We start from the raw sequence: 10,439 nt of genomic DNA, 5'->3' as shown, positions 1-10,439 counted from the left end.
GGAAGGGACAGGTCAGGAAATGAGTATTCAAATTCCGTTCATCTCACTTCTTATATAAAATGAAAAGTAACTTTCTGCAAAAGCAGTAAGGATAATATATGGCAGACTAGAAGCTCAGCCATATTCATAATGAGGTCACAGACAGAATAAGGTTGCTTTAGCTAAATAAGGCCGGAATGAATGTTCCCTTAATTTCTCTAATATAGTGAGATCTTGAGATGGTACAAAGCCAACTTTCCGTTCATTGTCTCTATGCCATCTCTGGTATACTAGAACCCTTTGTAAAAGGAATAATGTAATCTCAGAGCATAGTAGTGGTCTGAGTTTATTAGTGTCGTGGTTTAAACCCAGTCAGGTAACTCGTTCGCTCACTTCCCCCCCTTTTCTTGCCCTCCCCCTACTCCCGGAGGGACGGAGAGGAGAATCAAAAAGAATGCAACTCCCACGGGTTGAGATAAGAACAGTTTCGTAACTAAGGTATAACACAAATCACTACTGCTACCACCAATGATAATAATGATAAAGGAAATAAGAAGGGAAGAGAATACATCATCTCACCACCAGCCAACCGATAACTCGCCCCCCCAGCCCGACCAAGCTCTGACCGATACCTCCTCCAACCCTGCAGTCTCCCAGCCCTTCCGGCTCACCCCCAGTTACATCCTGGGCATGACGTGCTGTGGTATGGAATACCTCTTTGGTCAGTTTGGGTCAGGTGTCCTGTCTCTGCTTCCTCCTGGCTCCCCCTCCTCCCTGGCAGAGCATGAGGCTCACAAAGTCCTTGGCCAAACCAAAACATCGCTTGTTATCAGCTCTGTTCCCGAGCTGAAAGTCAAAACATTGCACTGCACCAGCTACCAAGAAGGGGAAAAATGACTGCTACTGCTGAACCCAGGACATTATCCACCCCTTATTCCATACCATTCACGTCATGCTCAGATCCCACATTTTCCATATACCATCACTCTTATCTTAGTGCATGGACCAGTCCCTATAAAGCTGCTGAGTCCATCTGGTCCATGATGTCAGGCTCCATCTCTTGTAACAGTCTTCCAGAGCAGGAGAGACTGTGTGCAGTGTTCACACTCGTGAATAACTTGGGCAATAGTGTCCATTGCTAGGTCCACCCCTTGATCATGAGTCCATCTCTGTGTTGCATCTCTGCTCTGATGGCCTGAAGTGCCATGGGCCCACCAGGCTTAAAATAATTCACTGTCCCCTTAAGCAGTTTCTGCAGCTTGTTGCTGGGGACTCCATACAGCTGCCTTCCATCTCCAATGCTTCCAAAGCACTGGAGGGGCCCAGTGGACTAGATACTTGCCCATACTGTCACACACACCCTGCCACTCATCACTGTCCAGCCTTGGAGAAAACCTCTTGGTCACGCTATATTGTTGTCTAACCCCAGACAAGACCCAAACCTGACTCTGCTTAACTTTTGAGATCAGACAAGATGGTTATGGGTAGAACACAGCCTGTGTGTGTGCCAACATGCTGATCCCCATCACAATCAGCAGGCAGGTTCCAAGGATACCCAAAGGCCATTCAAAACCTTCAGAACTCTCAGTTGATGCTGCTGTACTTGTAACTGGGGCTGGTGTAGCTGCTGTACTTGTCGGCTCTCCCACCGCCAGCTTCTCTTTTCCTGAGTCCAGCTCTTCCTCCTCTGCTTTGCTGGGAAATGCTGCGTGGTCTCCTGCATCCTCCTGGGGCTCGGCGGGCGGCTTCCGGGAAATGCTCTCGGCCGTCGCGGGGCTGGGCTCCTCCGCGGGGCTCGGCTCTTCCGTGGGGCTCGGCTCCTCCGCCGCCTTCTCCCGCTGCTCGGCAGCTGCTTCCTTCCTCTCCTCGACCGCCCCGACCTCCTCCACCGGCAGCCGTCACCTCGCGGCCTCCGGCCCCGCTCCCGCCGCCGCTTGGTTCCCGGGGCCGCTCTCCCGGGCCGCTTCGGCTGCCGCCGGCTCCCGGGGCCGCTCCCCCTCGGCTCCCCGCAGCCTCACGAAGATGGAGAGTAGGGTGAGGGCCAGGCCGGTGAAGAGCAGCCGGACGGCCAGGTACAAGTCCACGGCCACGTCCGTCCCGCCCTGCTGCTGGAGCCCGCCCGTATTACAAGCCATTGCCATAAAGCACAGTGAGACAAGAACCTTAGCCCAGGCCATGCTAACCTATGTGTGCCTATTACAAGTCCTTAGCACTGCTCCAGCTCACTTACACGGGATAAATGTATTGGATGCTCATATCAGGTATCACAGAATCCCAGACTGGTTTATGTTGAAAGTCCAAGACCAGTTCTCCTGCAGAGACCTACCCAGGAAGACAGGCCCAGGACAGTTTGCTTTGTATTTCCCCATCTATCACACACCTCTTCCTTTCAGTGTTTCCCTGAGGAAGCCCTTTACATCCACAGGGATCATCTAATATTGCATTGAAGGGAGCTGAAAACAAACACAACAAAGCATCCTCTGTGTGGATAGTTTGAGGTGCTCATGGGGAGTCCTTTCCATCACATGCATTTATTTCCATACACCTTACTAGTGATTGTACAACACTTTGGTCAAAAGCATTGGCTCAAACCATGGCTGCTTTGAGGATATAACAAGATGAAGTCAGATTTCCCAGTCTTCATCTGAAGAATCCTGAGTGCCGGTGTGTCCTGAATGCTTCTCCTAGATGAAGAAACATTATAAACCCCTTAGGAGAAATATTAAATGATAACCTTGTCCCAGACATTTAGAAAACACAAAGGATGGGGCAGATAGAACAGAAAACCAAGCTATGTAACTGTGGGGAAGGAAGAAAGAGAAGAATGTAGATGGCTTTAGATGTTTTCAATGTCAACCTGTTTTTCTGCTGGAAGGCACCAGACTGTCAGGAGATGCACTGGAGGAGGGTAGAAAAGGATTTCTGAGTGGTTTTGAATGTCTTTCTTCCCCATTGGGTACTGGGCTAAACCGAAGGCTTGTGAAGTGGGAAAATCGATATAACAGAGGGAGAAATAACCCTCAATCAAAATTTAAAAAAGAAGAAGAATATAATTCAAAGATTATTGAAAAGAACTACATGAATCCAGAAAGAGGCACTGAGAATACCTGGGTGTGCTTGTGCAGGGTGAATAATGCAGCTTGAAGTCCCAGATGCAGAGAGCTGAGTACAGCACTTGCTCCATCAGCTTCATCAAGATACCCAGGCAAGCAGCACCTTGGGTGTTCAGGGGAGAGGAAGACCCCTGATCCTCCCTCTCACTTGCACTCAGGCTCTTTACCCCCCTACTTAAATTCGCAGCAGAGCAGAGGCTTAGATATGACTCATCCCCATTTGGCACAAAGGCTTTGTTGACCAACAGACTGTCAGAGCTTTATTTCACAGAATCCCAGCCTGGTTTGTGTTGGAAGGGACCTTAAAGCTCCTCCAGCTCCAACCCCTGCCACAGGCAGGGACACCTTCCACTAGAGCAGCTTGCTCCAAGCCCCTGTGTCCAACCTGGCCTTGAACACTGCCAGGGATGGGGCAGCCACAGCTTCTCTGGGCACCCTGTGCCAGCGCCTCAGCACCCTCACAGGGAAGAGCTTCTGCCTAAGAGCTCATCTCAGTCTCCCCTCTGGCAGGTTCAAGCCATTCCCCTTGGCCTGTCCCTACAGGCCCTTGGCCAAAGCCCTCCTGCAGGTTTCTTGTAGTCCCCTTCAGACACTGGAAGCTGCTCTGTGGACTCTAAGCAGCTTCTCTTCTCCAGGCTGCACAGACCCAATGTTCTCAGCCTGGCCCCATACGGGAGGTGCTCCAGCCCCTGAGCATCCTTGTTGCATCTCTGGACTTGCTCCAGCAGCTCCATGTCCTCCTTGTGGTGGGGACACCAGAGCTGTATCAAATCCTCTTGACCTTCCACCAGTTCATCATTGAGGAAATGCTTATAAAGTAGGCAATGGAGACAGTGGTCAGTGCCTTACCTCAAGCCTGAGCCTCCTTTTTGTGGGCTCTACTTTCATTTAGCACAATTTAGACACAAAACACATGGTGCTGTCTCAGGCCTGCTATTAAATACCTGATACTTATTTGGATGAATTACTGAAGGCTCAGGCCTCGCTTAAAACAACCTGAAGCTGTTTGAAGAGAACCATTCGTTGTGCTGGTTCTCCATACCCTGCACTTGCTGTAATAATGACCAGTAGTGAGCAATAATGACCAATAATGGCCAGTAATGCTCAATTCCATAATCACAGATTCCACATATTCCTTCCTTACCTCCACAGTACTGAAGAGCTCCAAATGTGCTTTCAAACCCTGCATAGATGTGGCAGCAGCTTTCTCTCCCACAGCCTCCTCAGAGCCCCCTTCACCTCCTTGTTCCTCAGGCTGTAGATGAGGGGGTTGAGGGTTGGGGTGAGGATGCAGTAACACACCGACACCAGCTTTGCCTGATCCCATGAGGATGCCTCATGAGGCTGGACATAGGTGAGGATCGCGGGTGCGTAGAAGATGGTGATGGCAGCCAAGTGGGAGGCGCAGGTAGAGAAGACCTTCAGCCTCCTCGTGGCCAAAGGGATCTGCAGGACGGTGTGGAGGATGTAGGTGTAGGACACCAGGATCATCAGGAGAGAGACCATGGCAATAAACACAGTGTTGTAAACCTGCAAGACCTCATTTGTGCTTGTGTCTGAGCAGGAGAGCTGCAGGAGGGTGGGCAGCTCACAGAAGAAGTGGTTGATGCTCCTGGCCTGACAGAAGGACAACCTCCCTGCCAGTGTGATGTGCACCAGGGAGGTGAGGAACCCGATGGTGTACACCAGCACCATCATGCCATAGCAACGCGCCCTGGTCATGGTAGTGGTGTAGAGCAGGGGCTTGCACACAGCCGTGTATCGGTCGTAAGCCATTACCCCAAGCAGGAAGCACTCACAGACAGCCAGAGCCACGAAAATATACATCTGGGCAAAGCAACCCCAAAAGGAGATGTGGCTTCTCCCCAGCAGGAAGGTCTCCAGAGCTTTTGGGATGATAGCAGAGGAAAGGCAAACATCCATGCAAGATAAGTGGGTCAGGAAGAAGTACATGGGGATGTGGAGGTGGGGGTCAGTGTTGATCAGCAGGATCATCGTCAGGTTCCCCAGCACCATTAAAACATAGAGGGATAAGAAGACTGTGAAGATGGTGGTTTGTAGCTCTGGGGCATCAGAGAAACCCAAAAGGATGAAGCCGGAGAGAACCGTGAGGTTTCCTGTATCCATCATTTCAACAAGTTGATGGATTTGGATTGAAATGAAAGCAATCGGTGAAATACATCCGTAAGCGAGAAATAATGTGGATGTTTAGTTGGAGTTTAATCCATAAAGTAAATGCAATAGAAAATGGTGTATTTGTAATGCTGTATTTCTGTGTGTAGCCCAAGATCTGAAGTCAAAGAGGTGAAGGAGCTCATTACACAACCTGAAATTAAAAGAGAATAATTCTACCATGATTGATATACACATCACTAATGAAACACTGAAAAACATCATGTCTATCCAAACGTAATACAATAAAATCAAATAAATACATCTCAAAATGTGGAAAACAGAAAAGATTTTGTATTTTCTTCACTGATTTCTGGGAATTTTAAGGATTTTTTTCTCTCTTTTTTGTATTTTTCAGAATGGATCAATTCTCTTCTGTAGCTTCATTACTTGTGCTGCATCCTTTTCATCACAACACAAAGCCATGTACTTGAAATTTGCTTTAGGTTCTAAGTTTATCTGCTTTTGAAGAACCCCCACCCTGCATAAGGTTAAGGGAAAGCAGTGGTCTTGGCTCCAGCAGAGCCTTGCTGTGATTGCAGTGAGCTGCCTATGACCAACCCAAATATGCATCTAAGGGTGTAAAATATATCATATATAAACCAAAATTTTAAGGCTTTAGCTTGGATATTCTCATCTCTGCCATGCAATTCCTCTGCAGATGAATTACTTGATGGAATATCAATCTATGAATGGCTACATCAGTGCTAAAATACCCCTAAATCTGTTGGAGATAGGGTCAGGAACACGGGTTTTTGAACCAAAGCTACCCCGTACTAGCACACGTTTATTCACACCTCAGGCTATCATAGAATGCTTTGGGTTGAAGGGACCTTAAAACTCATCCAGTCCCAACCTCATCCCAAGAACCCCCACACTGCATAAGGTTAAAGGAATACAGTGGTCTTGGCTCTACTAGAGCTTTGCTGGGATTGCAGTGAGCTTCCTATGACCAACCCAAATATCCACCTAAGGGTGTAAAATACAAAATATACCATATATAAACCAAAATTTTAAGGCTTTAGCTTGGATATTCTCATGCTAAAATATCACTAAAACAGTTGTAGATGGGGTCACGAAGGTTGGTGTTTTTGAAGCAAACCTATTAGGCATACTAGGGCACTTTTATTTACACTATGGTCTATCATAGAACGGTTTGGGTTGAAGGGACCTTAAAGATCACCCAGCTCCAAACCCTGACACGGGCAGGCACACCTTCCACTAGAGCAGCTTGCTCCAAGCCCCTGTGTCCAACCTGGCCTTGAACACTGCCAGGGATGGGGCAGCCACAGCTTCTCTGGGCACCCTGTGCCAGTGCCTCAGCACCCTCACAGGGAAGAACTTCTTCCTTATTTCCAACCTGAATTTCCCTGTTTCAGTTTAAACCCATCACCCCTTGCCCTATCAATACAGTCCCTGAAGAAGAGTGAAATTCAACATGCCATCAAGCATGTGAGAGGCAGCATGACCAGGGTCAAACTGGACCCACCACCCATCAAACCCTTTTGTACCTGCTTGGTTAAAGAGGAAGGTGGTGGTGGATGCAGTGCCTGCAGCTCCTCCTGGAGACCATGCGATGGGTTGAAGGAGAGATGCCTGGGAGCAGGATGCTCCAGGCTGGCTGGTGGAGGGGTTTTATCTCACAGGAGGCATTACCTCAGAGGCTTGTGTTGTGCAAACTGTTCTCCCAAAGGACCCTCCTCCATCGGATAATTAGTTTGACTTGATCAGCAAAACAACCTCTCAATTCCTCTCTCCCCAAACTCCTTCTGGCTGCATCAACACCTCCAAGACCAGTTCTCCTGCAGAGACCTACCCAGGAAGACAGGCCCAGGACAGTTTGCTCTGTCTTTCCCCATCTATCACACACCTCTTCCTTTCAGTGTTTCCTTGAGGAAGCCCTTTACATCCACAGGGATCATCTAATATTGCATTGAAGGGAGCTGAAAACAAGCACAACAAAGCATCCTCTGTGTGGATGGTTTGCGCTGGTCATGGGGAGTCCTTTCCATCAGATGCATTTATTTCCATACACTTGACTAGTGATTGTACAACACTTTGGTCAAAAGCATTGGCTCAAAACGTGGCTGCTTTGAGGATATAGCAGGATGAAGTCAGATTTCCCAGTCTTCATCTGAAGAATCCTGAGTGCCGGTGTGTCCTGAATGCTTCTCCTAGATGAAGAGACATTATAAAACCCTTAGTAGAAATATTGAATTACAACCTTGTCCCAGACATTTAGAAAAGACAAAGGATGGGGAAATCAGGGGAGAAAACCGAGCTATGAAAGTGTGGGGAAGGAAGAAGAAGTACACAGGTGGCTTTAGATGTTTTCAATGTCAACCCGTTTTTCTGCTTGAAGGCACCAGACTGACAGTCCAGGAGATGCACTGGAGGAGGGTAGAAAAGGATTTCTGAGTGGTTTTGAATGTCTTTCTTCCCCATTGGGTACTGGGCTAAAACCAAGGCTTGTGAAGTGGGAAAATCAGTATAACAGAGAGAGAAATAACTCTCAATCAAATTCTGGAAAGAAGAAAAATATGTAATTCAAAGATTATTTAAAAGAACTACATGAAGGCAAGAAAGAGGCACTGAGAATACCTGGGTGAGCTTGTGCAGGGTGAATAATGCAGCTTGAAGTCCCAGAAGCAGACAGCTGAGTACCGCACTTGCTCGATCAGCTTCGTCAAGATACCCAGGCAAGCAGCACCTTGGGTGCTCAGGGGAGAGGAAGACCCCTGATCCTCCCTCCTCTTACAGCACTCAGGTTTTTTACAACCCTACTTCAATTCACAGCAGAGCAGAGGCTCAGATATGACTTGTCCCCATTTAGCACAAGGGCTCCGATATCAAGAGACTGACAGAGCTTTATTTCTTTGAATCCCAGCCTGGATTCAATTTTCACTGAATAGCTGAGCCTGGTTTGTGTTTGAATTGAAGGGACCTTAAAGCTCATCCAGCTCCAACCCCTGCTATGGACAGGGACACCTTCCACTAGAGCAGCTTGCTCCAAGACCCTGTGTCCAACCTGGCCTTGAACACTGCCAGGGATGGGGCAGCCACAGCTTCTCTGGGCACCCTGTGCCAGCGCCTCAGCACCCTCACAGGGAGAAACTTCTGCCTAAGAGCTCATCTCAATATCCCCTCTGTCATTTCACGTGACCAAACCTTATGGTCTGGAGTTGAAATACCTGGAAATATCAGTTGATATTTCCTTAAAACCAGAAATAAAATCAGAAATCATTTGTTAATATAAAACATGAGCTCAGATACCAGCTGGTTTGATGCCAGCAGGGCAAAGCCACCACCTTCTCCCTTTTGCTCTCTGAACCCTGAAATAAAGTTTATTGTTATGTTTAATAGCATTTAAATAATAAAATATATTAATTTCAAGTAATATTTATGTAACATTCACATTGGACAACAACTTTCTTTCCAATACACAGTCACTGTCAGGTCTCAGGCTGCAGCCAGAGAAAGTCCTGTCCATCCCAGCACAGAATGTAGCCTTGGTTTAAGGAGAAGCATGTTTTCCAGGTGTCATGCTTCCAAGTATGCTTAGTCCCTACTTTGTGAAGGTGCTATATCCACCCATCCTCATCAAGGTGCTATATCCAACCATCCTCTTCAAGGTGCAATATCCAGCCATCCTTGAACGTGCAATATCCAGCTACCTTCTTCTCCTCACCAGGGCAGGGTAGCCCTCTCCTTTCATAGGAACCGTGAATGAATAAAAAGGAGAGGACTCTACTTTTTGCTTTCCTCATGGCATTCTTCATATCCACATTTCTTAGGCTGTAGATGAGCGGGTTCAGCATGGGGACAGCCAGAGAGTGCAGCATGGAGATCACCTCGTCATGCTTTGAGGACTGGCTGGAGATGCAGAGCAGGTACTTGAAGAGGGAGCTGCCATAGTACAAAGCAATGGAGATGAAGTGAGAGGCACAGGTGAAGAAAGCTTTGTGTTGACCAACCACAGACTGCATTCGCATGACAGTGGAAAGGACCAAAAAGTAGGAGATGAGGATGAAGACCGTGGTGCTCAGTACCTTGAACCCCACCACGGCAGCAACCATCACCTCGATGGCAGGGGTGTCAGAGCAGGAGAGGGCTAGCAGTGGTGGTCCATCACAGAAGAAGTGATTGATCGTCTTGGAACAACAGAGCGGGAGACGAGATATGGAAACCGTGTGTATGGTAGAGCTGATCACGCCAGCTAAGTAGGCACTAGCCAACATCCCAATGCAAAGCCTTTGGGACATGACCATGGAGTAGGAAAAGGGGGTTACAAATGGCCATGTAGCGATCATAAGCCATAGCAGAGAGCATGTAGCACTCGGTTGTGGCACAGGTTGCAAAGCAGAAGAGCTGAGTGGCACATCTAATGAAGGAAATCACCTTCTTCTCCACTAGAACACTGAGCAAGGCTTGAGGGATGATGTTAGAAGAGTAGCAGACATCCAGGAGAGACAAGTGGCTTAGGAAGAAGTACATGGGGGTGTGTAGTTAGGAATCCATTCTGATTAATGCAGTTACTCCCAGGTTTCCTATGAAGGTAACCACATAGATGGCAAGGAATAAGACAAAGCACATCACCCACAGGTCTTCCCTGTTTGTGAAGCCCAGGAGAATAAACTCAGAGGGGGACATATAATTATCTTCAACCATAGTAAACCTATAAGCAGTTTGCGTGATTTATGTCTTTAAATTGAAATGCTGAATAGGCCCAAATCCCTCAATAATGTTAAGAATGTGAGGTTTTATCTATCAATCAGTTACACCACTTTAAGTCAATAGAAAGTGTGTATTTTTTATATACACACACATGCTGCTACTTAGAAGGAAAAAATAAAAGCACAACTTCTTTTTCATTTTGATGCAGCTGCCTTTACTTTTCAATCAGAAATGCTTCCGTTACTGTGCTCCCAAAGATGAGAGGGGGCTGCAGGGCCTTCAAGGAAAGGGCAGAAGTCACCTCCTTGCTCCCAAAAAGCCCTAGTAGGGAATGACCCTGGTTATTCCTGCCTAGCACTTAATGTTCTGTAACAAAAGGTGGGTTTCCTACCCCATGCAGGTTACCAGGATGGATCCACCAGTAACCCAGGAACCTGGTTACTGTATAGGCATCCTCACCCATTTAATTCAGCATCAGAGAGCACCTAAATAAGCCCAGCT

General features: G+C 47.6%; 2 protein-coding genes across 2 annotated transcripts; both read right to left on the bottom strand.

The window, feature by feature from the left end:
* Positions 1–4,268: 4,268 nt before the first annotated feature.
* On the bottom strand, positions 4,269–5,219 carry LOC134171219 (olfactory receptor 8I2-like). Its single transcript, XM_062633236.1, has one exon. It carries the CDS (start codon positions 5,217–5,219, stop codon positions 4,269–4,271), a length of 951 nt encoding a protein of 316 aa, XP_062489220.1.
* A 3,653-nt stretch (positions 5,220–8,872) lies between these two features.
* LOC134171214 (olfactory receptor 8U3-like) lies at positions 8,873–10,063 on the bottom strand. Its single transcript, XM_062633224.1, is given in 2 exon segments — positions 8,873–9,541; positions 9,543–10,063. Coding segments are annotated over 2 exon segments (1,059 nt in total). The 5' UTR covers positions 9,933–10,063.
* Between the last annotated feature and the right edge of the window lie 376 nt (positions 10,064–10,439).

The sequence above is a fragment of the Pezoporus occidentalis genome, unplaced genomic scaffold (assembly GCF_034315485.1).
Source record: "Pezoporus occidentalis ecotype Australia unplaced genomic scaffold, CSIRO_AGI_Poc_V1 ctg1111, whole genome shotgun sequence".
Lineage (NCBI taxonomy): Eukaryota > Metazoa > Chordata > Aves > Psittaciformes > Psittacidae > Pezoporus > Pezoporus occidentalis.
This window is presented reverse-complemented; position numbering and strand designations above follow the sequence as displayed.